This window comes from Hippoglossus hippoglossus, chromosome 3 (genome assembly GCF_009819705.1).
Source record: "Hippoglossus hippoglossus isolate fHipHip1 chromosome 3, fHipHip1.pri, whole genome shotgun sequence".
In the NCBI taxonomy this organism is placed as follows: Eukaryota; Metazoa; Chordata; class Actinopteri; order Pleuronectiformes; family Pleuronectidae; genus Hippoglossus; species Hippoglossus hippoglossus.
In genome coordinates this window covers 13,435,795-13,461,693 of record NC_047153.1, presented here as the reverse complement: position 1 = coordinate 13,461,693, position 25,899 = coordinate 13,435,795, and the positions used below count along the sequence as shown (strand labels likewise).

At 41.0% G+C, this 25,899-nt stretch overlaps 3 protein-coding genes across 5 annotated transcripts in view; 2 read left to right on the top strand and 1 right to left on the bottom strand.

Annotated features, from left to right (window-relative positions):
• mrvi1 (murine retrovirus integration site 1 homolog) overlaps positions 1-7,481 on the top strand; it is a 28,160-nt gene extending 20,679 nt beyond the window's left edge. For both annotated transcript variants that reach the window (XM_034579144.1, XM_034579143.1), the window contains exons 29-40: positions 103-181; positions 989-1,109; positions 1,224-1,254; positions 2,282-2,422; positions 2,622-2,753; positions 3,487-3,640; positions 3,936-3,985; positions 4,099-4,275; positions 5,097-5,158; positions 5,837-5,959; positions 6,132-6,260; positions 6,693-7,481. In XM_034579144.1, coding sequence (XP_034435035.1) covers positions 103-181; positions 989-1,109; positions 1,224-1,254; positions 2,282-2,422; positions 2,622-2,753; positions 3,487-3,640; positions 3,936-3,985; positions 4,099-4,275; positions 5,097-5,158; positions 5,837-5,959; positions 6,132-6,260; positions 6,693-6,855 — 1,362 coding nt within the window. In that variant the 3' untranslated portion in view covers positions 6,856-7,481. The remainder of the gene's footprint in view (positions 1-102; positions 182-988; positions 1,110-1,223; positions 1,255-2,281; positions 2,423-2,621; positions 2,754-3,486; positions 3,641-3,935; positions 3,986-4,098; positions 4,276-5,096; positions 5,159-5,836; positions 5,960-6,131; positions 6,261-6,692) is intronic.
• A 2,140-nt stretch (positions 7,482-9,621) lies between these two features.
• lyve1a (lymphatic vessel endothelial hyaluronic receptor 1a) lies at positions 9,622-12,922 on the top strand. The gene is made up of 6 exons (XM_034579175.1): positions 9,622-10,429; positions 10,577-10,760; positions 10,852-10,991; positions 11,475-11,678; positions 11,823-11,895; positions 12,066-12,922. The coding sequence occupies exons 1-6, from the start codon at positions 10,342-10,344 to the stop codon at positions 12,250-12,252; spliced, it is 876 nt and encodes a 291-aa protein (XP_034435066.1). The 5' UTR covers positions 9,622-10,341; the 3' UTR covers positions 12,253-12,922.
• Positions 12,629-25,223, bottom strand: ampd3a (adenosine monophosphate deaminase 3a). Of its 2 annotated transcripts, none has more exons than XM_034579162.1 (15): positions 25,102-25,223; positions 19,006-19,228; positions 18,738-18,918; positions 18,415-18,580; positions 17,620-17,839; positions 17,350-17,479; positions 16,977-17,171; positions 16,084-16,215; positions 15,840-16,003; positions 15,619-15,745; positions 15,130-15,293; positions 14,695-14,815; positions 13,476-13,649; positions 13,229-13,339; positions 12,629-13,132 (listed from the first exon to the last, which is right to left on the bottom strand). In XM_034579162.1, the coding sequence occupies exons 2-15, from the start codon at positions 19,224-19,226 to the stop codon at positions 12,956-12,958; spliced, it is 2,283 nt and encodes a 760-aa protein (XP_034435053.1). In that variant the 5' UTR covers positions 19,227-19,228; positions 25,102-25,223; the 3' UTR covers positions 12,629-12,955. The 2 variants fall into 2 exon arrangements, with proteins under 2 accessions (XP_034435053.1, XP_034435044.1); XM_034579153.1 differs by lacking the exon at positions 25,102-25,223 and adding an exon at positions 24,791-24,821.
• Positions 25,224-25,899: the final 676 nt, after the last annotated feature.

Here is a 25,899-nt window from a genome sequence, read left to right as displayed (position 1 = left end):
CTGTCATCACTCGCTCTTATTTTATAGTCAAATGTCTCTTTGGGGAAATGACGTGGGAATAAAACATAACTGCTTTGTTTTTGTGTGTGTTTGTGTATCTAGGAACACAAGCTGATGCGTAACCAAAGCATAGTGGGATCCAAGTTAGCAGACTTGAGTGAAGCTGCTGAACAGGAAAAGGGTAACAGTCCTCATTTGCCCTCTTGTCCGTGCAAGAAAGAACGTTTTTTTTTTTTTCAACAGTACATTCAGCAAAATCGCCAAGGGTGTGCACTTCCTGGATCTCAGGGAAAATATTTGTTCCCGTCACAAAATGGAGATGATCTGTTCTGGTGTGTTTTTCCTCTGTGCCACCCATTAACTGGCCTCGCAACAGAGAAAGCTGCTGTTTTCAGTTTCCATCAGCAGATGGCATGGTTGCTAAAGCATGTGAGCCAAAGACCATCTGATATAATGAGGAATTTAAATATTTTATGTATGATTATGTTTTGAATTAACATTAAACTGTAGACTTGGATTAGAAACATTTGAGTCTTAATTTGCAAAGATTGGGACTTGTAACTTCCTAACAAACACACACATTATGTTGTTTGTAAGTTGTGTGGACAATAGCCCAAATATTTCTATTTTAAAACATCAGGGGTCCTGGTGGTGTAAGCCTGGTCACCCTTAGTTACCAGCCGGGACTTAGGAACTAGCAGCTAGTGTTGATTGGCAGATGAAAGCTCGGAACATAGGGAGATAAATATTACTAATATTATAAAATGTAATAACAGACATCCCTAAATGACTTAACTTATGCTACTGTCATAGTATATTTCAGTATTTATCATTATGCTGTAGCTGGTACTTGTGGCCACTGTGTGATTTTACTCAGGTTTGCATGAAAGGACTTGAGACTCTGCTGACATGTCGCAAATTACTTGACCCAAAAAACAAGACCTGATCATTTCCTTGAGGTCTGATTGACGCAGCGATGTGTCTGCAGGTCCTCATCCGACTCCCACCCCGGCCAGTAACGCGGAGGCGAAGGAGAAGTTGGATGCGATGCCGAACATTTCAGACGTGATGCTGAGAAAACTGAAACTACACCGGGGTCTGCCAGGCTGGTGTGTAACTTTCACAAATAGCTCAAACATACTCCTCCCTGCGTCTGAGTTGCTCTTTGATTGAACGTGTACATTTCCCACCTTACTAACAGTTAATGTCTGCTTTCATTCCAGCGCACCACCCCTGACTGAGAAGGAGGTTGAGGTTGGTATCAGATCTGTTGAGGTTGTGGAGTTATTTTCCCTGATTTCTCCTCCTAAAAACCAACATCAGACCTTTTCCTATTCGTGATGAAGTGTTAATAGTTCAGTATCAAAGTTCTGCCGCTGTCGAGTTTGTGTTAAGGTTTTTCTTCTCGTGCTTGTTTGCAGTTTAAATATCTGCATGTGTGATATGATATCTGTAAAAGAAGTAGCTTTATTAACATTTATTTACGACCTAAAGTGTTAAATTACACAAACAAACAAATTGGACTCTTGTCAAGTTCTACTTCCCAAGTGTAATATGTTAAATATAATATTCTCATTTTTTGCCTTCAATATGATTTACGGTAATTGACTGGGGACATGAGAATAAAACAACATGTCATAAAAATGTGTTTACTTTGAGCAGAAACCTCCATTCAAACACTTCACAGTGGAGATGTACTGTTCCACTCGCCGCTGAACGCTTGACACGTGCAGCCCCGTGTTTATCAAAACCTGTTTTGTTACCAAAGTAGTTCATTACACAGTCGTAAAAATTGGCTCCCTGGATTTGGCGTTGTCCTGTCAACAGGAAAGTGTTTTTCTGTTCCTGATCGGACCGAAGAGACTCCGGAGTGATTTCCTGTGGAGCAAATGCAAACGTTAGTGACGCTGTCAGGGTTCAGGCTGCGGCCCCTCTGGCTGCTCCCCCAGGGACGTGTCTGGATCAGGACAGTCAGAGGTCATATATTTCCTCTCAGCTGTTGCCCATGTATGTTGGAAAAACTGTGCAGACAGGCTTTGATCAACACAGCAAAGCACGAGGAGGTCGAATGTCACAATCACAGCCAGTTCCCCAGGCTCCTCTTCAGCTGCTGCTCGATTCTCCCTCACACGTTAACAGATGATAATACATTCCAATGCATTTAGTGTGTATGTGTGTTTTGAGTGGTGTGGGAGACTTTTGAAATGGATTCATCTGATTTGCCTGCAGCTCCTCTGCGCTAAACGTGTTGTTCATATTGCTTTATACTTCCTCCCCGCAGAATGCATTTGTCCAGCTGTCACTGGCTTATCGTAATGACAACTACACCCTGGAGACGCGGCTCAAACAGGCGGAGAGGGAGAGGAACATGACTGAGGAAGACACAGAGAAAGAGCTGGAGGAGTTCAAAGGAGCGCTGAAGGTCGGTCCTCCAAAACAGCCAATATCAGATCAGCTCACTAGAAAGGAAGAATCCTCTGTGGCTCATAAGAGTTCCATCACCTCATGTTTCCCACAGTAAATGTTTATCTAGTCTGAGAAAGAGTCTCATCCCAGGTATCTAAAGGGACAGGGATTTGCACTTTGTTTTTCTGAGAGACTATTTTGTGTGTCTCTTGCAGACGACCTCGCCACAGTGCCAGAACCTGGAGCAACGCGAAGCCTACCAGCGCCTCACGGAGACGGTGTCAGTGCTGCACCGCCTGGCCACACGCCTCTCCAGCCGGGCAGAGATCGTCGGAGCGGTTCGACAGGTGCAGTTCTACTAACACGTGCAGATGACGGTGCAAACAAGAGACAATGCACGACTGTTAAGGGACAGATGTTGCATTGTGCACATGCACAGCACAGCTCATGGATTGAACGATAACGTCTCATGCAGGATGTCTTGGCCACGACCAACGTCACTAACATGGCAAATTTACTGTTCCCTTAATATAATGGTCTTTTGTTATGTATACACCTAAACCACTCAGATAAATTACCACCTATTAATAACAACGCCTTTTTAATGATATTCATAAACTCTTCTTCTTCTTGTGAACTCACACTATCACATGCTGGATCAAATAAGAGACAAACATATGGTTACTATAACAGTGACATTATATTTACCACCAGTTACTGTGGTTAAATAACTTAGAGCCAGTGATTGGGTAAAGATACGATGAAACACAATCAATTGTATTGTCGCATGGCAGCTCTATGACGCTTTTCCTTTTGGCTCATTGTTTTGGTTTTACAGCACATTTCTCTGAATGGTTGAGTCATTGACTCCTTTCAAGCCTGTTTCAATAAGATTTCAGGAAACAAGCTCCAGTGCACATCTAGATATTGTTCTAAATATTGATAATCATAAAAAGTCAGTCAGCTGATATATGTCAAAGCTCATGGCAGAATAAACGCTTTTTGTCAGTAGGTTCCTGTTTCTGTGCTTCTATTCTGTAATGTAGTTTTGTATTGACCAACTCCTTCACTGTACAACAGGAGAAACGTATGAACAAGGCCACTGAGGTCATGATGCAATATGTGGAGAATCTGAAGCGGACGTATGAGAAGGATCATGCCGAGCTGACGGAGTTTAAGAAGCTGGCCAACCAGAACTCAAATCGCTGTTATAGTGGGTCTGTGGACACTGGAGGTAAGACCGCGCGCTGATGACGACATTCAGATAAAGCAAAGGAAAACTCGGGGAATGAATCTCACTCAAACAACTGACATCATATTTCTTGTAAATGAAAAGTTTGTTATGCTTTATATATCCAGCCAAGACTTTGATAAAGCATGAACCTTATTCAACCTGACTGCAGTTTGCACTTTACACATATTGTGTACACAGCTTCACTGCAGCTCTGCAGCATAAGAACAGTCCTATTACAGCAGTCCAGCATTACACATGTTCCTATGTAATGCTGGATTTGTCTTATTTCATGAAGATGATGGAGTTGCACGGTCGTCAAGATCAATGTCCCTCACCCTTGGAAAGGTAATTTCTGAATTTAATGTCTGTACAAGATTTCATGACTGCTCTCATTTCCTGCTCTTACCACCAACACTGTTGCCTGTTCTGTTTTGTTTCTTTTCTTGGGTCTTCTCCAGGCTCTGCCCAGACGCAGGGTGAGTGTAGCAGTGGTGCCGAAGTTTAACCTCCTGAACATCCCAGGTCAGAGTCCAGCCACAGCTGCCCTGGGCCCCAACCTGTTACTAGGGCCCAGCTCGTCCTCAGGCCCCAACCCAGCCCTTGGCCCCACTACTGGTGCTGCTCTTCCTGTCCTGGTAGGTCCTCCTGTCCTGTTGGAAATGATGGGAAATGACATATTATGCGTTGAATGACATGACACCCACTCTCTCAGCATGACTGCTGACTTAAAGTCAGTAGAGTAAATTTATCCAAGGACATTTACTCATAACTTATAACTCTTTATTTTTTTTACTGTTTTTCTGCAAAATGGATAAATAGTGTTTTAAAATGTAAACCCTCTATCTTGTATTGCTGCAAAATACTGGTTAAAAGGAATAAGATGCCCAAAGGCATGAATCTATGTTAATTAAGTTTTATGGCAAGTAACTATACTCAACTACTGTACTGCTTTAGTATATTTCAGAGGGAAATACTGTACTTTTTATTCCACTGTAATTATCTGACCGCTACAGTTACTTTACAGTTGGAATCATAACATTCACAAAATCACATCTTATGTGGTTTTCATGTTTATAATGGATTTGCGTTGTTAGCAGTTCCACCAAAGAGGCAAAACTCCGAAGATGAAAAATCCAATGTTTCACAGAAAACTGCAAAGATTAGAGACAATCTAAAATATAACCACAAATTTGTTTAACAGAACACTATTTTTCTTCTTTCCAACCCCATTAATCAACCCACATGTACTTGATAACCCTTGGTTTGCAGGAGAGCGAAAATAGAACATCTCTCACAGTAAATGCAACACTTGTAATGTAGTAATTTTTATTTTATTTTACTATGGTTTTGGTACTTTTACTTGAAGGATATGAATACTTCAGTAATTGAGTACATGTTATTTTGTACTATTGTTAGAAAAATAATAATAACAATTCTGTAAATCCGCTTCCTGTAGTGTGAAGCGAATGATATGAAAGTCAGCACTCCCAGAGAGGCGGTACAACCAGCAGCTGAATGGTATGTTTTGTTTTCTGGTTGTGTTTTGTGAATGCACACACGTATACACACACACAGACACACACTGCATGTACAGTATGTCCACATACCTTCATTCCCAAGGTCACTCCACAGTCCTTGAAACAATGGGCCAAGAAAAACCCAGAACTTCTAATCATCCTTATCAAAAGCGTTTTCTGCTGCGGCGGGACCTTCGACCTGTTTGTGTGGCCTTCAGGATGTGCTTTGCCTTGCAGAGAAAGCACCAGCGGGGTGAAAATAACCCTGAAAGCAAAAAATAATAATCCAACCCTGCTGTGGGTGATGGATATGCTATCCAGGGTCATAATCTAAACATATGTGCAAGAGTTTGACAAAGTCCAGACATCGCTTCTAATCACATCCTGGTTGCAAAGTGAGACTGAGTGAAGCTCCCAAGTGTCTGCGCTCGATGTTCTCTGAGGAGATGGAATTGTTTTAAGTGCCAGCTCCATTTTTCTCTGTTTGTACTCTCCTTGTCTATGATGGTGCCTGTAATGCACGCTGCCACTCAGTCCACGCTGCAGTTTGTCCATTAGAAGATAAGGCCACATGCAGGGTTGTGATGGAACCTAACTGTACACTCATCACAGTTTTGTAACGCCTGCTGCCGTGATGGTGTCCAAGGCTGATTGTTCTTTCCTATCTGAAACAATGCAGTGGAAAGAGTGTGCTGGAGCAGGAAAGTGAGCCGGCCAAGCCCTCAGTCAACTTAGAGGAGATGAGAGCCGAGATCAGAGCCGAGCTCAAGGCGAAGATTGAGGAGGAGGCGTACAATAAAGGGTGAGGCCTTTTGTCTCCTGCTCATTGACAACACACAAACACGCAATATGCGATGACTCATATGGTGCAGGTGAATCTTGTGTCGTACTGTGTGTGTATTGGAACATTTACATTTAGATTATGTGGACATTCTTTCATCCATATGCAGTAAATGTTAACATTTAATCTGCAGATACCAAGAAGGACTGAAGCAGAACAAAGTTAATCAAGACGAGAAGCTTGAGGAGGAAAACACTGCGGAGAAATTACTAGAATCAACAAATAAGGACGAGGAGAGCGGAAGAAAAATTAAGACAAACAGGTAAATATAGAGAATGTAAAAAAACTAGAATGGTACCCAGTAGAGTACATACCTCCACAAAGGCCTCACAATGAAATTAAATTCACTAGATCCAGATTGTCATTTGGATCTGCACCAAATTACACTCGTAAATATATCAACACCCGTAACATTAATGTTGAAATGAATAGATCTTATCTCACAATGTAAAAAAGCAATCCTGACCTGGATCTCCACCAAAATTTAATAGATTCTTCCCAGACCTACAGTTTACCACATCCTTCCACAAAGTTTCATGGTATTCTCTTAAGTAGTTTTTAAGTAGTCCTGCCAAATAACAGAGAAGCAAATACAGATGAAAATAGAACCTCCTTGCTGGAAGTAAAAATGTCAGCAGCGATTGAAATATCTGATATGTACAGTACTGTGCTCTTTATGGGGTCTTTGTCACAGGAGGATGGAGGAGGTCCTGGCACGCCTCGGTCGCTATTGTCCCAAGATTTCCTTGAATCGGAGACTTCTCTGGATGGCGCTGACGCTGTTCGTCGTGATGTGTCTGGTCATCAGTATTTTTTCCTTCTTCAGTCACTACTACAACAGACGCGAGGACACGTAAACTACCACACGAGATGAAGATGTTCGGACTGAGTGTAGCGCCACGACCAAAGAACCCCGCCACAGAGTGACAGGGGCCGCTGTTACTCTTTGTCTCTGTCCATTTACCATATCATCACACCCGGACTCACTTGAATCCATGACCCTGGTTCTGGAGGGTCAGAAGGAGGCTTCACGGTTAATGTTGCCTTCCCCTTGGTTGTCAGCGTTAAGTTATTATTTAGTTTGGATTGAAAAGTCAACGTATTGTTTGCTGTGGTGAGAAAACGATTATTTCTGTTTAGGGACCAGTGCAGTGTGAAGAAATATATGTATTTAAATTAGATGCATACATAATGATTCCGGTAGTTTGGATGATGAATATGGCATTTTCATTTTCATTTAATGCCACAGCAGGAAAAATGTATATTTATTTCACTGTAATGTTAAACCTGAAGTGCTGAACTGTAATATCCCCCTTCTGGCAGTGAGAGGAATTACACATACACAAGACAGTAATTCAATATTTAGGTAGAGCAAACGGCTGCATTCGCTACACACCATAGACTTTATATAAAGATGGACGACGTGTCTCCACATCCTCCCACTATCCAGAAGTGAAGCCAAAATATACTAACACTGCCATCTTGTGCTGATTGGTGGATGGACGTGCTCAACCACAATCGTGAGATGGTCTGAGCTGTAAATCATGATGTTTCATCCTATTTTTATAAATTAAAACCAATCTTGTCCAAAAAATGATCACATATGTGTGATAAGAGCTCCCTAAAATGACAGAAACCACCTATAAGAAGAAATGATCTGGTCCATGTCCCATCCACTGACCTGGAGGAAGCAGGATTTATGGCTAACACTGCAGCCAGCCACCAGGGGGCGATCGGAGTGCTTTGGTTTCACTTTTGGGGAGCAGTCGTATCCTCCATCTTTATACAGTCTGTTACACGGCTGCTATATTTTTGGAGGAGGCTACACACCAATGGTAGTTTGTGTTTGACCTCGCCATCAATTGTTTCCTTTTTATAACTGTCGGCTCTTCTCTGAACGCAGAACTTGTTTTTTATCTGGAGCATCAGTTCCTGAGTTCTATAGCACATAACCGACATCATCTCCTTCGCCACAGCTGCTCTTCTCTTCAGCTTTGGCAAATTTGCTGGTAGAAATACAGAGAGAATCACCTGCAGCTGATTCATAACTAATAATTAACAAGGGCTTGAATGTGACGAACGTCTATTTATATGTGAAAGTTCCCCACTTCAGCTTTAAAGTGTAATCTTTTTATGTTCATTAGATAATAATTGAATCCTTATTTAAAGATAGAGGAATGAATTAATTGTTATGATCTGTTTTTTAAGTTCTACCATGTTTATTTAAAGTCTTAAATATAAAACATAAGCACATTCCAGAGTAGTTCCGTAAGTGCGATGATTTGCAGTTGACGGTTCTCGTTTGAGTCCTTTTGGATTGTCTTCAGAGCACTGAGAGATTTTCTTCTTCTTGTGAGAGCACTGTGTCGACGGCATGAGACGTGTTTTTATCTTCTTTGCACATGTGTTTCTGCCTGTGTTGTTGGTTCTTTGTGGATGTTTCACTCTTCCGCGTCACCTTTGAATAAAGGTGCATGAAAGGAGATTACCGCTGTTCTCCCTTTTCTAACGTGACATTTGCAGTTTTCTTGTTCAGAGTTTAAGGTGAAAAGTAAAACCACTAAACTTGGATGGACAAATGCAGCTGGAGCCAGCAGCTAGTTGGCTTAACTTAACTTAACTTAACTTAACTTAACTTAACTTAACGACAAATATTCAACATTCACTCTGGATCACAGGGCTTTCCCTTAGGGACCATCAATAAATTCCCGTTTGAAGAGGAGATAACTACATTGTTCTGAATCACTTCCATGTCATGTGACCCACTGACTCCAAACAAATCCCAGATAAATATATATCATTACCACTGAAGTCCAATAGTGTGTCCTGTTGATCTAGAGTAGCAATACCATTCAGCACCTGACTGGAGTCAGTTGGTCACATGACATGGAAGCAATTGAAATAAATAGTTTTTGAAAATATATTAATATTCATATAGAACAGGTCAAAGTATTGGTATGAATTATCAAATTCATCTTTTTCATTGAAAACATTGTTATAATGGCTCAATTCCTTTTAGATGCTTCAGTTCCGTGGTCCTGGCTCCACACGGTCACGGTTTATTTGGGACAAAGCAGAGCCAACAACACATCAACATGCGTGTATTCACTTCCCAAAACCATCACTTCCAAATTCCATCATAATCCCACTGGACTCTCTTAATCAACTGAGGAAACCATTGACTGTTGTAATCTAACAATATAAGGTCCTAATGTGACCCTTTAGACGCACAAATCTCCCCCTTGAGAGAAGTTGTCTGTCCTTGTCCACAGCTCCAGATCGTCATTTACTGTGCCCGCCGGACGCCTCATTGACACCTCACATCTGACAAAACAGGGCTGCGTGTTCGTCAGCGCGCTTGGCGTCATTTCCTGCCGTCAGGGCTGGCGAAGAGATGTTTTTGTGGAAGTGGGAATGTCGTCATGTGCCGAAAGCTCATCGGAGGACACCAGAGATCATAAGTGTGATCATGACTGAGTGAGGCCCCGAGGGAGGAAATCATTTGGACAGAGCGCCCACAGTCACATGTCAGTAACACTGCAAATCACTTGCTTTATGAGTGCGGACTTTTATCACGTGTTGAAAACCAATTTTCAACACGTTATTTTCAAGTTTCTATAAGGGTTTTAACTCGATTTTTACGTGCTCTGCTCTGAGCATAAAACTTACATCCAACAAATGGAATGGATTTCTAAAGCGTTCAAATTAAGGCTCTTGTTCAAGTATAAAAAAAAATCATGAATTTAGGGAGCAGCTCAAATGATCCTTTTTGTTTAGGTCACAGCTAAGTCATAAGGATAAGGGTTTTTTTCCCCCCTTCCTTTCTTTGATCTGACTCGGAGCAAATTCTACTCCTTTTACAGCGAGCAAAGAATCATTCCATTAACTGATATAAACATAATAATAACCAAAGGTTAACATAATATAATGTGAAGTACGTATGTGAGTACGTGGAAGAGAAAAATACTCGTATCACTTTTCCCACTGCTCACATCATTCTATTTTGTTATATCTTTGCCAGAAGTGAAGGTCACACTAGTTCATGAAAGCACCAATATTGAAAGTTCCTGTGATAACCTTCCTTCCACATAAATGTCTCTCAGCGTTGTGTCCTGCTGACATATTAGTTTTATCTCTTTGTCTCCCGGGGCCTGCTCTTAGGACATATGATGGTCTCATAATCTGACTTGTGTGCAGCACTTCCCTCTTCCTTTTCCTCTACTTTCTGACAATGAGCGCCCAGAGACTCCAGTGAACAGAATCAACTCTATTTAACCCTGTCATTTGGCTTGGAGACACATTAACTGTGCAGCACTTGTCGTCCGTCTCCACTCGCAGCAGTCATGAATATGATCTGGCTTTGCCTCACATCTGTCTTGTCCTTTACTTCACTCATCTCTGGTCAAAGTGTTGACACCAGCAACATCCGAGGTGAGTCATTTCCAAGATTTATCACTTTGTATATTTCTACAATGTAACTAACCGTGTATATGCAGCAGTAAAATGTTTTTTTTTTTTTTTAATCATGTTACAGTTAAACCTGAATGTGAAAATGTTGTATTTGCTGTTTTGTTCCAGTTTTCCCAGCAATGAACCAAAGTATTGCTGGAGTTTTCCAGGTCAGCTCCTTAAATCTCCTCAACCAGCCTCAGTACGCCTTCAACGCCTCTGAAGCTCGGAGCCTCTGCTTGTCCCTCGGAGTGCACATCGCCTCCAAAGCCCAAGTGAAGAGCGCGCTCGACAGAGGATTAGAAACGTGCAGGTATAGGACCAGAGAGGAAATGCACAGGGTCAGCTCAGTCAGATGATAATAAGCCTGTTGTCATGGGTTTTGATATTTTTATTTTGTTTAGGTTTGGATGGATTGATGAACATTTTGCAGTCGTTCCCCGCATCAAGCCACTTTCTACCTGTGGACGAGGCCAGACAGGTTTGGTGCCATGGCGGGCCTCTGTGAAAACACAATTTGATGTGTTCTGCTTCAATGAATCAGGTATTAACTTGTTTATCTTCAATTCTCTCTCGTGCTTTAACCCTCATTTAATTACAGGAAGGTATTGAAGATATAATGTGTAAATCTCAGACTCAGTTTAGAGTCACTGCCTTTTTTAAATATTCTACATATTTTGGGATAAAAATCTGAGAAGATATTGAAAGTATAGTAAGGTTGAATTCAGAGGGAACGTGAAGAGTTTGTTTAAAACCTCCACAGTCGTGATGTGTTCCTTTAACATGATTTTTGAATTAGTTTATCAATGAAGTACCATAACAACCATTCAGAAATATAGTTTGAATATTTTCCTACACTGTGTCAGTACAGCTGTGTAAGACTATCAAAATCAGTACATAGCTGCAAGTGGGAGGCAGATAGAAGTTTTCCCTCAATGTTAAAACAAATGAATTCTACAGATTGACATTCATTAAATGACATGTATTTATAGGAAATAATCCAATCTGTCATGGTCTTCACTCACAGACGCAGTAACACAATTGAAGGATGCAACAACTACCAGCCCTCTGAGCAGCAGCGATCACTCAGAGCAAACACACTCCACCCAGACGACACAGTCTGCGTCTTCCTCCTCCTCGCCTCGCTCCTCTTCCTCCTCAGCTCCTCAAACCAGAGACCATGAGGGAGAACCAGCCCGATACATCGGCAGTGCAATTCGCTCTGCAGGAGGTACAAGAGTCTTCTCCACAACAGATATTTGTTTTTATTAAATATATAACTAAAGACCTTTTATCATAAATGCTTGGATGTTATTTTTTTATAAACATTTTTTATGACTGATGTTCTGTTCCTCTCATGTTTTTAATGTTCCAGGAAAGGTTGTTCTCATCACCTCAACCTGCGGCCTTCTTCTTACTGCAATAATCCTCATTGTCTACCTGAAGTCGTAAGTGGTTTCCTATATGAAAATACTATATAAAACTATTACCTAGGTCTTTTATTTGTTAAATTATATTTGGTCCTGAATGATAGTGATCTGTTCCTTTTATCATATCTGTTTTCCTTTGGTTATTACTATATATCAGTATGTGGTATGTTTTTCCTCTCTTTGAACAGGAGAAGGGTTGAGTCTCAGAGCTCTGACATGAAGCAGCAGCAGGAGTCCATCGAGACAGAAGACTGGACGTGTGTGAAGAGTGTGGATCAAACCGAGGAGGACGCTCAGGACGAGGAGAAGATACAAGTGGAGGACGAGGACAAAGACGTGTCTCTTAATTTGTCTGATAGTGATGCAACAGAATGACCCTAAAGTGCATTTTATTTTTGCACAAGTTGCACTGGATGTGTTTGTAAATTGTTATCGTCTGATGTCATGAACTGGTGCTGCCCAGCCACTAGATGGCGATGTTTGCCATCCAATCATTTTAAAGAATGATGATTTTACTATTTTAACACTGTGTTTGCTGCTGTAGACCGTGAGGATCCATGTAAATAAACTTTTGTAAGCACTTTTTTAACAGCTTAGTTATCACTGAGACCTCTTTCTATTTAAGGCAGAGACGGAGGAAGTGTCCCAGACATCATCCATCTCTCTGACCCGTCTGAACTCACAGTGTGGAAAGCTCTCAACAAGTGTTCTTATGGACAATGTGCAGTGTATACAGCACCTGAAAGTTGTCATGTTTCCAACAGTTTATTTCACACACCCCGATCATGAAATGGAGTGTAAAGTACAAGTGTTTATACATAGTGGGTTTTGTGTAATGACAAGTATGTGAAACTATAGTACACACGTGCAGCTCTGTACAGTTTTGTCTAAACCCTTGAGACCCAACCATAACCTTTTTTTTTCAACATGGAACCAGCTTAACATTGTACTTTAACTGACTGGATATGTTTTTTTTATTATTATTTAACCATCGCAGTCACTAAATGGCACTTTTCAAAATAAAGCTAAATGGAGGTAAGTTTGAGCTCAGCATGCGTAGACTAATGTGATGTCTGTTTTAGTCACTTTGGGAATTTACGACTTCAGACTTCACCGCTTCCACTATGAAGCTAAGCTCATTACACAGTGTCTCGTGTCTGTAGGCCATGCGGATCTGTGCCACATTGGTCCGCCGGATATCGTTCCCTTCGGGTCCGTCTTTCAGGTAGTTCACGCCCAAGAAGTGCTTCTTCTCCTGTGAATAAACAACAAATAACAAAATTGTTTGGAGACGAATGGGTTGAATGTTTTTGAAACGCGATGGAGATGTGGATTGGAAGTGTCTCTGTACCTGGTGAGACAGTCCACTCTGCAGAACACTGTTCCTGGCTATTTCACAAACATCACAGGTGCTGAGCTTCCACAGCTGAGCTGCGATGGCGTACTCCTCCATCAGTGGCTCCTAGAGTCACACAAACAACACATCAGAATGATCTGCACTGCAAAGCTCTAGCTAGAGTCTAGCATGATATCACATGATGAATGGGAGATACTGAACGGCAGTCTGTATTAACACTGTGTTGTTTGTTTGTGTGTACCTTGGTGTAGTGGAACTGCATGGGGTCATCTGTGGACAGGGACACACACAGGCCTTTGTGCAGGAACTCTTTCAGAGGGTTTTTGGAGTATTCCAGGAACAGACTGTTGTTGCTGAGTGGAGACATTGCAATTGGCATCTGGGCCAGGTAGTACAGGTACTGCAACACAGGACTCTGAAGAAACATACGTGGACATATATAATTGTATATAATCATCGTATATTGTGTATAATAATCTCTTTATACATTGTAAAATACGTATTGTCCAGTTTAATCTGGACAGTTTGGGTTATAGATTGATCAGTGTGTCACTGTCATCAATGTTTTTTTCGTAAGGCCGAACTTTGTGGTTCCGGTGTTTTTGGAATATAATGTCCATCTCAAATTTTAGGCTGATCCATCATTAACCACGATTATAAACACGTTCGATAAAAAAAACTTGCTCTCAAGCCAACAAATATTTCAAAACAGACAGGAGCAAGAAAATTTTGCTTTGAGTGTTGAGCTACATAGCTTTTCGGTCTAAAGTAAAGAGACACTCAAACTAACCTATTCTGGTCAATGGTAACGATACGAATGGCAAAGAGGAAGATTAAAAATAAGGTCATATTACTAATATTATTAAAAGAAAGAATAATTAAGTCAAAAGGAAAAATAATCAAGAAAAAAAAGATAATAAAAATAGTTGGATGAGCCAATAGAGAAGAGAACAATAAGCAGAGGAAGGAAGTTAAATAATAATAAAACATTGGTTGTTACATTACATTACATTACATTTCATTTAGCTGACGCTTTTATCCAAAGCGACTTACAAAATATAAGTAAGTGCCATTTAAGTGCTACTAAATTGTTAGTTTAAAAATTGTATTCAAGGTATAGTCGGAAGAGGTGTGTTTTTAGTTTGCGGCGGGAGATGTGTAAACTTTCTGATGTCCGGATGTCCATGGGGAGCTCATTCCACCATTTAGTTGTAGCCTATATTGTTCTCTTGTTACTTACTTGTTGCTCACTTGTTACTTCCCTTCTATGATACAAGTGATGCAAAGAAACACCATCGTAAATTAAGACCACCTTTAGTTCCCAAGCCCGTGTCCAGGAGGGGGCGCTGTTTGCTCCCTGCTCTGGGAAGCATTACTCCTTGTTCCTTATTAGTTCTGCATCTGAACTTTAAACTGTAACAGTAGGTTTATAAATAACCCTCTTGACACATGTCAAGTACCTTCTTCAAGTTGAGTCCGTGTGAGATGTTGTCAGCAGAGAGAAAGGCAGAGACCAGATGAGTGATGGATCCAGCTTCTCCACAGTGTGGGCGGAACTGGAAGGTGCTCAGTCCACGTTCCCTGACACACAAGGACATAATACATGATCAATACACGAGAGAATCAGAAGAGAGTGTCGTTCTGTTCATCCTTGTGTTTATAGATATCAGCTTTATATTGAGATGCTCCGGTTACTCTCATCAGCCGGTTGTTCTATACTTGGAATCCTCTTGCTGTCCAATGATTGATCACTTCTTTCAATGAGGGCTCTAGAAAGTAAAGTGTCCCCCCCACTGGTGCTGGACTCACCAGGTCGGCTGCCACAGACCGTAAAGTCAACTGTCCTGTACTGAGGTGTGTGTAGTAAGAGGAGGATGAGGTGGATGAGCTCTTACTTCCTGAGGTTGTTGAGGACCATGATGTTTGCATACATGTGGAACAGGTAGTAGCTGTAGGGAGGGTTGTCGTCTGCAGTCCACTGCTCTGGCTTCGGGCTCCTGAAGGAGAACATGTGATCGCTGTGTTTGGACTCGTCGTCGACGCTGTCAAAGCCTGACACCTGCACACACACACACACACACACACACACACACACAGACACACACACACACACACACACACACACACACAAAAAATGGTGGAGTTGAAGTCTGGCGAATGTCAAGGAAAAAATAAAACGTCACAAATGTAATTTCTTACAGTCAAATACAATCAAAAAGTGTAAGACTTCTTTTGTATTACTACAAATGTGTTATACTACATTTAATTGTACTATACTATATTATTAAATATTATCAAACATTTGTATACTGGATGCTAACTAAGTTAATGTAAAGTGGTAGTACTTTAATAGCAGTGAAAATTCATCTTTTAGGACATCTTACGTATTTGAGGAAAACGTGCAGTTCTCTGTGGTCCTGTGGATTAACGGTGGCTTCAAACAGAGGAAGGAAAATGTTCTCCAGCATCTTGGCAAAATTAGGTACCAGCTTCTTCGACTTGAAAATGTCACTGAAAAAACATAAAAAAACATTTGGGCAATTTCAAGATTTCATATTTTCACAAATTATTTTTAATTCGACTCTTGATTATCAGTGGCACTCACTATATTCTGGGTATTTGAATGATCCACCTCATGTTTGGAGAGTGGACTTTGTGATGGATGAACCACTTGGACAAACTGTCCCACTCCTCTGGACAGCGTCCGTAGATGGACACACGAGGCTCTGCATGCTGATACTTACTCTCCTCCAGGTCATGGGCCACTTCCTATTAAAAGAGAGAAGTAGTGTATTCAACTGTCCCTGCATCCGTTCTGACTTAAACTGCAGGATAACATGACTTGATACCTTTATGATGCGAGCAAAATACTCTCCATTAATGAAGTTGTCTGTTTTCAGGAAGATTTCTCGAAGTTCACTCGCGCCCACTGGGTTGTACTTGGAATTGAACTTATCAAACCGGTGGAAGGTTTGTCTCCCCTGGGAACAAAATGCGTGAATTACAAATAAATTATAAATAATTATAAACCCTGGGTGGTCAGGTATGGAAAAGTACTTATTCTGGTATTTTTTCAACAGTGTTGTTCCAGATCTTAATGTCCCATTCATTTTCTGGATAGAGATCTATCAACCATCCAAGGTAGACTTCACACAGGCTACGAGATTGTGAAACAACATTTTATCCTCCTGTAGAACTGCTTTTTAAGATTTGCATTCGGGTACTGCACTACCTGACGCCTGTGGTTGGTGGAGCTCGCTATTACCATGTTAGCTACAATCAGATCACTCAGCGTTAAAGCATTCAATTTACCACAGAGCGATCATGTTTTCCATTTCTAACATGGTGCCGTTTTATAGAGTTGAAAAAGTGTCCAAAGGGGTGAAAATTACTCCAACGAGGTTAAATTCAAGAATTGCTGAGTCTTTTGCAAGGGATCATTTGCAATGGCTTATGGGATACGTAGTTCCTTCACTATTAAACCAAAAAAATCTGTATAGTCCTTTTCCTTCTTTCCTTTTTCAGCTTTTTTTTTTTTTTGCTTCCAGAACCAGAGGTTTCCTAAAAGTCGGCAGCCATTGTTGCACACTATTAAAAACCGCAGAGAGATTCTTTTTACATGAAATTCCTATTTTGCCACATTCTGACAAAAATACCACCATCATTAATTAACACAGCACAGTTTTTTATGAGAACATAATGTACACGTTTATGCATGAAAGAAAGAAACTTCTTTTCTCACCGCATGTACATCCAGAGAGTCCACAGTCAGGTCATATGGGTCTTTATTGAGGCTTTGGAAAACCTCCTGCAGAGTAATATTTTGTCCGGCCGTCTCCAGCACCACACGGTCGGCATCGGTCTTATACGTTTTCTGAATGAAAGTCAGCAGGTGTTTCTGAGACATACAGGCAGCTGCATGAATATGCGTGTCCACCTGAGAAAAACAAGCAATATGTTCAGGCTGCTGGACAAATAGGCTGCTTTAAAATATATGCTTTAAAATGTCATTCTTCAGACTGTAACATCATATGTTAAGTATTTTTTTACAGAGGTAATCTTTGGGAAACTATATTGGATTTCAAACTCTACATAACATCGGTGGTTGGACTAACCTTCCTGACATTGTAGAAATCTCTGTGAGGAACACTTTTCAGCTCCTTTAGCTCGGCCATCTCGTTGAGCATCTCGTGGAGGTAGAACTTTGAACTCAAGAAATTTAGTCGTCTGTGACAGTAAGTCTTCCTGTAAAATGAAAGTGGAGCTTGGTTTACATCGTATGCAACTCGTACGTGTGTGATTAAGTTCTACTGAGGCAGAAACAACCAGTTTTGCAACAAGGGCTGTTTTTTTTTCCAACCAGCATAACTGTAGCGTCAACTTACGTGGGTCCATCTGCAATCATGGCCAGCAAATGGCCGAGGTCGATGGCGAATGTTTCTAAGTCAGGATAAGGAAGGTCATGGGGCTGGTTTTGTATCAGCGCCTCAGCGTTGTCGTACACATTCACTATTCCATCCTTCATCTTCAGTTCATAGTTGAGGTTCTCTGGGATGTTGTCCATGCTGTAGGGATCTTCATCACCTAATGGACACGGGCACATATCTGGAGGACACAGCATTGTTATGTTACTGTCATATAAACCACAATAAGAAATCAGTGAGTGGTGCTTCAAACCGTAGACTGCATATAAAGATGGATGACGCGTCTCTACTTCCTCCCACTATCCAGAAATGAAGCCAAGATAACACAGACATGAATGCTGCCATTTTGTGCCAAAGTCGTCATTTGGAGTCTATGTAGTAGCAATCTTTGGATTGGGACGCAGTAGCAAGGTCCCACAGGCATGCTCAGCCAATCACAAGTCAGTCTCAGCTGTCAATCATTACATTTCACCCCATTTTTTATAGCCTCAAATTACTAATTAAAACCAAATCTACCAAAAAAAATTGTACTTGAACAAACATTAGTGTGATGAGAAAAATGTATTTAACGTGTATTTTGACATTGTAGTTTGGTCCATGTCCCATCTGCTAACATGAAGGAGGTGGGATATATGGCCAATACTGTAGCCAGCCACCAGGGGGGCGATCAAGACACTTTGGCTTCACTTACAGCGAGCTGTCATGTCATTCATCTTTATATATATATACATTATCAATGCTTCAAACGCTTCAAACCTGGTTGAACCTCATCCTCCTCGCTCCATGGAATGTTTTCAGCACTGCAGAGGAACTGGGTCGTTGTTCTGCAGAACCGATGATAGGCCAGCTTTGAGTATTTCTCACGAATAAGCAGGGCCTTTAACAGACTTTTGGCAGCCTGTTCATAGTCCTCCACTGTGATCTGAATGGGGAAAGGACACAAAACACAATCAGGCAAAGTATTGTCCCGTCTCAGCTAACTGGGAATTGTGCAAATGTATGTATATGTAAATCTGCAAGGCCATTCATTTCTCTAACTCTAATGATCAGAGGTTAATGCTGGGGTTTACAGTACTTACTCCAGCACAGTAATCACCACTAATAGTGACCCTCTGGTAATCAGGGCGGTTTTCTGTCACTGATGAACAGGTGGAGCTTGGGGACAGGTATGGTGTAACAGTCACTGGCCTCGTCCAATCTGTACTCATTGGCATCTGCAGGCCCAATGACTGGGAGCGAATCATCCTCAAGCTTTTCTTCCTGCAAAAAAAAAAGATCATTTATGACATTGATCTGTGGATCAGATGATTGTCTGTGATTTGGTGCCACACCAGGAGAAAGACCTACCTCTTGGTAGACTGCTCTGACTGTTGCTCTGCCAGCTCCTTGAGCAGCTCGTGCTCCATGGCTTGCTGGAAGCCGATGGGGCAGTCCTCAGGCACGGTGAACATTGATAAGGCATCTTTGGTGTCTTCTTCCTTTAACGCAGATGCATAAACCTTCTCCGCCAGCATCTGAGTCTCTTTTTGCGCCTCGCTAAGAGTTACCCTTGGGAATTGGCGAGGCATGTCTGCAGGAAGGCAGACGGTATAGTGAGATGACATGTGATCACAGGACACAGAGACAACCTGTTTCCCCCACATGGACTCCACTTGCTCTGTCTGGTTTCTGCTGTTTTGTAAACACACAGTTGTACCTGTGTGAGGGTTTGGATGCAGGAAACTCAAGAGTAAACTGCTGCACAGGGTCACCACCTGCAGAGCTCTGTGTGAACTGCTCAAAATGGGCTCAAGTGACATTGAAGCGCTGCGGTTGTTGCAGATGTCCTGCTGCAGGGTAACTTTTCAAAACATTAACAAAACAAAAGGTGTTGGTTTCTTTCTCCAAACTCCATATTAAAAGATATAAAACAACTTCTGCACACTGCTGGGTTTTCAGTCTATCTGGGCTTTCTTGTTCCTACCCAACCAGGACTGTCACTGCTACGTCAGACATCGTCTATCACATTAATGTTCTTTTTTCATGGAAAAGAAAATGACTTGTGCAGCCTAAGGAAAATCAATCAAGCGCTGGAGTGAAAAAAATTATACTTTTGTCGCACAAAATAGTCTGTAGCCAGTGAATAGAATAGCAGACCAAAAACATTTCATTCCTATCTTCGCCAATTTACATCAACTGCCAATTCATGTAGTATACTTTATTATTATTTTATTATCTAGTTTCATTGTTTTTTTCAGTCTTGGGTATATTTTCTTTTTAAAAAGTCCCTTCTATTATAAAAGATGTCACAACAATATGAGTATTATTAGCAAATGACTGTTATGTGATACTGTGAAGGAAACATTAGCTGGTCCAGTGGAATATTCACATGGATTACCACCATACTTATGCTAATAGCATTATAAATTGTGCACTGGTACAATGACATTTTGAAAATTCCAGTCATGACGCTTTGCAGGAATGTAAATCTTCCTGAGCTATTATCACTGTCTCCTCACAATACAGTTCATTTCAGCACCGCAGCCTATCAACAGGATGTCCTTTTGGAAACAGTGCATCAGTTTACAGTCGTTCACCAGACTCTGACCTATATACTGCAGCAGCCATACCTAACAGAGAACTGTCTATTTCTGCTTTGAGATAACCTGGCTGAACTGACAGTGTCTTGTTGATATCCTGAGTGATACAGGATGCAGTGTTGGTCAGTGGAGTGCTGGTGCAACAACAGAGAAAGGCCTGCATGCTGCGTGGTATCATGTCCGCCAATGTTCCACTGTGCCGGGTGCTTCCAGGAAGCTTATCATTCCAAACACACAACACTGGCCTGACAACAGCTGTGTGCATCAATGCTGCTATGGAGCTTTATGGCACAACACACTGTGAAAAGGGACAGGCTCATAGACTGGTATTGATCTGGAGATGATGGCCTTTTGAATTATTAACTGTCCGCTCATCATACATAGGCTACATACCTGAAATCATTTCTATGAAACAAACACACACACACTTTTCACACATTTACCCTAATTTTTGTCAAACCGTTGTGTAGTCACAGTTAGTGTGACAACGCCATCCCATGTCCAGGTTAGGAACTTAATTGTTCACATCAAGGAAAAATGTTTTTGTTTTGATTGTTGTTTGTGGGTTTTTTGTTTGTTTTGCTTTACCACAAAACAATACAACAAAACAATTGAATTGCATTAATACATCAAAGCTCAAATCTGTTACACAATGAAATGAACTAGATAAGGTTGGGTCTTGCAAATTAGCAGTACTTAAATTTGATCAATGGAGCAACATCTTGATAGTATAATGTATTTTAAACCCACACACTAGCTAGCCTATTAGCTAACACCATACACTATACATAAAACATTAGCATCATGCTGAAATGCTAATTGTACTGTCCCTAGCGCCTAGCTAGCTAGGCCTATAGTATCCACTACTTTCTACAAAAACATATTTTGTCATGCTGCTGAGCTGGATGATAAAACTTTTAGACCAAAAAAACAAAATGTTTTGATGGCTGAAGCTTCTTAAATGTTCGATTTTTTTAGTTTTCCTTTGTCATTACTGACAGTGAACTGAACATCACAAAAAATACACTCGTAAACATCAACTTGGAGTCTGGGAAGTTGTTTTAGACATTTTTCTGACATTTAATGGACAAAGAAAAAATGCTGTCAAACTTAACTGCTGATTTACTCCTTTTTGTAGAAAGTTAAGTCTAAAGCTTAACTCTAGTTTACGAGCATTTTGCTTTTTATCTTGCATAACATGTCTCCAGTATATCTCACGAGGTCTAAGCTTACCTTTACCCGAAGCCATATCTGTGGATGTTGTCCTCTCAGGTCAGACTCAGTGAAGCACTATACAGATGATATCTCGACTAGGGTCTGTTGTAGAAAATTCTGTATACATTAATTCTTTGCAAGCTTATGTACTTATAATATTTGTTCAGACATGTTAAACAGTTACAGCGGCAGGCTAATAAGATCAAACCGTTTAAAGGCTCAGATCAAAGGCCTCCAATGACTACGATTGATAATGGTACATGAAGTCATACTGATTAAAGGCTCAGATCAAAGGCCTCCAAAGACTAAGATTTATAATGGTGTCAGAGTTGGACTGATAACCAGTAGTTAGTATCTGGCCCAGTATTAGACTTTTTATCTCCAACATTTAATAGCGAGCCAGCATAGGAGAGACAGAGCACCTGAGGAACCTCAACCGGGGCGGACCTGCATCTCAGAACATCAGTGGTCATAAAACTCAGAGGTGAATGTCTGAGTGCAGGATTCCGCCCAGGTGTGGAAATTATGATTTTTATTTCGTTTAAAGAACCTAGTTAAAATTACTGAAACAAATTGATCTAAATGCAAAACCCTACTAAAAACTAAAAATCCCTGGCGGGGTAAAAATTCAATGCAGAACATATCTGATGCATGATCAGCGTGCTAGATATGGTACACCATGGTGCGGAGAGAATGGATGAGTTCCTACTAAATGTGTGCAATGCATGTTGGAGGATTGGTTTGGTTAACCAAGCCTCTGAACAAAGTAAAGCACTGAATGGGAGTAATTAAATAAAGAGAGGGGTAAGAGTAGGTGAAGACGGTACGGATGCACACTCATTTCAGGTGTTTGATTTAAAGAAAAAATACAGTGCTTAATGACATAGAATAAGGTGTCATTATGGCCAAACTAGAAGTAGAACAACTGTCATGTGAAAGCATGTACGAAGCTATGAATATTCCACAAAGGCATGAAGAAGTATCGGAACAAACTAACTAATCAAATAATGGAACGTACATCGACAAGAAATAATATGACTAGGACGCGACGTAAAAAGAAAGACAAAGCAGAAAGACAATATAATGAAAACCTTCAACCAATACTAGACCTTTTACCATATGGCCCTATATCACTTAAAAAGTCCAAAACTGAGTTACAATATAACTGCCAATCAGTGCAGTTCAAAGGATATCCGTTACTGCCAACACCTTTGTATGGCAGATGGCATACAAGAACAGTACATATGTTTTGCTGCAAGGACTAAACCTGGAGCATTGCATTGTCTCACTCAAATATATCTATGACATGGCACAACTACAGAAAGCTCTATGCATGCCTCTGTACACTGGGGCACAGATTGATGTTATCACAATAAGACTAGGACCATATGTTTTGTTCAGCACTCACATAACAATAGCCAGGCGAGGAAAAAATTGCACCATGTCCTCCGACATCTTCCATAATGTATCGTCTGCTCACAGAAGACACGGTTACTCAACACCCAGAGCCACCCTCATCCGTCAGCATGCCAGCTGATGTACCCCTCACCCCCATGTCACCAACTGATTCGCAAAGAGGTGTGTTGTCCCCATGTCCACAACCATCCTGCTCCTCATGGTCACTGCTGGATGGCGTTGACTATCTGTCCCTCCTCAATGACACCACCGATCCACCACCATCAGTGGGCGCTGATATTGACACTGGCACTGATACTGACTCTGACAGTGACATCCTGGTAACCAAGATCGACACAAGTGATCTCAGTGTAAGCCTGGATCCTGACTTCATCATCTCCCTGGAAACATGGGAGTTCGGTACACTTATGTCCACCATGTCACCAGCAGAGGCCTGTCAATATTGTGAAATCAGAGTAAGAGAAAAGAGACGTGCCACCAATCAGCGAGCATGACTCAGGCGTCAACAACTTCAGAGCAGGGTGAAAGAATTGGAGAGTGAGAATAGCCGCCTGACCCAACAATTGACGGCCAGCTACAACGTCCTGTCCACCTGCAGACGCCTTCGTGGACTTGGAAAAAACACTGCTCACTTTTAAACACCACACTGACCTTTCGTACACCACTATGCACAAGCTTCTTCTTTGTTAATAGTGAGAATACTCCTTTTGTTGCCAGTATGGTTAAATAGTCTTCATATGGATACTGTATTCATCAGGCTGTTTAACCAGCATATAATAAATCATGGCCTCAGATCATAATCTGTGACAAATGGAAGCATATGCTGCGCATAAACGCTTTAGCTCAACAACGAGGTGATTTCTCATATCTGCTTGTGATGCACATGTGGTCGAGTTCCTTGAAGTATAACAATGATATGGCTGAGAGTGAAAAAGCACATGCTGCGTCTCTCTATGCTTGAATTATCCAAAAAAGGCTACAAACCACTCATTGTTCTATCTCTTGTAACACAGACGGCCATTAACACACATTGATGTTCATTTCCTGTAGACTACTGCAGTTCAGATCACATGTAAGATATTAATCATTTTTATAATGCTTCTGATCCATAATATTTGTAAAGGGATAATATTTCAGAAACTACAATGGCAGTTGGTAGAGCCCATAACCCATACCCCCTCCCCCTCCCCCCAACAGGCCCCTAAAATTCAATCAAGGTGCAAGTTTCACACACATAAATATCATGTGTTGCAAGAACCATGACTATTCCCATGAAAACCTCTCTATCACACAATGATTAAAAAAAGGGGGCACTTTTTTTAAAAATCCTGAATCTACCCCCTGATCTTGATCAGATTTAGTCTGTCTTTTTTTCTGGCCCATACCACATTTTTTCATTAAGTTTTGTGGAAATCCTCTCTGTCTAATGACACAGAAGATGAAATATTGTATTCATCATTGCAGGAGCCTTTGTCTTAATTGATCAAAGTGTCTGGTTTAGGAAGCATCAGATCTGAGGACTGGAAAACTGTGTTAAAGTGCAGCTCTGCAGGGAGAATCATCAGACACTAATGTGGGGTGTAGCTTAATGGTGCTCACTCTGCACTGTGCTAATGTGAGTGTGTGTCTGTGAGTCTGCACAAATGGAAACGTGGGGTTGACTATACATCATCATCCACAGTGTCATCATTCATTATTTATTTCCAAAGTACTGGGCTCATAGACCCACACTCTGCTGTCTTTATCTTTTTCTTGTTTTGGCTTTTCTCAGACACCTCACTGTCAATGTTGGCCGAGCCCCCACTTGGGCTCTCTCACAAAGTCATATCTGAGAGCGAGGTCAACAACGCAAGAGAAAGCCATTTGCCACATTACAGAGAGCGATAGTGAGAGACGGAGAGAGGGCGAGTCGAGAAGCTCACTCTTAAAAGGAAACGAATCTCCTCTTCTCATGTTTCTCAGTGGATCAGGCCTGGAGAAGAAAGACACACAGAGGAAGTGCACTCACCCGTAGGTGCAAAGCAGCCTCCCTAATCTCTAGCAAATACATTTCTAGTAAGATATGATTGCACTAATGGATGGGTTTGGATACAGATGCATACACACCAGATAGCATTTGAAGTTTCACATACAGTATAACTATAAATCAAGACTTTTTAAAAATGAAAATTGAAAACATAGAGAGATACATTAAACGTGATCATCTAGTAATAAGACAAATAAGTCCACTCACCTTGTCAGGCTCTTTTGTCTCTGAAGCGTTTAAAAACCTGTGCACAATCTCCCTCAGAGAAACATCCAAGTCATGCTGTGTATTTGTTGTGACCAGAGTATATGATATCTCATCCTCCACCCTGCAGTGCACATCACTCCATCCTTAACTCCTTCATTGCTGCAGCTTAGCACGAGTACATCAGCTGAACAAACTCAGAGGTCTGTTTTCGTGGTACTTTAACAGCTACGCTACTTTTTCATGCAGAACAAACGGATATGCTTGATTATGTGTTCGGGTTAATGTGGAAAATCAATGTTCTCCCAGTTTTTCTCAATTCTTTCTTGGAGACTAAAATCTTCTCGCACTGCGTTTGCTTGTTGTTACACTGTATATATTAGTCTTTATTCCATTCATTTTTTTCTATTTTCTTTCTATTCCTTACACTTAAGTATTATTATCCTTACACTTACATATTTCATGTTACTTATTACTTACTGATGCCTATTTTTGTCTCTTGCTGCTGTAATATTGCAAATTTCCCCATTGGATTATATTATTTTATATCTTGTTGTTAATGTTTTTATTCATAACCGCCAAGGAGGTTGTGTTTTCACCCCGTTTGTTTGTGAGCATTGTTATACAAAAACTACTGGACAGATTAACACGAAAGTTGGAAAGATGCAATATGGGTTCAATTTAATTTTGGTGCAGATCGAGATCAGGTGGCAGATCCAGGAACTTTTTTTCACTTTCTTTAAGTTTATGGAATAGGGCATTTTTTAAAAAACATTTTCACTGATTTCCCAGGGGCTTTAA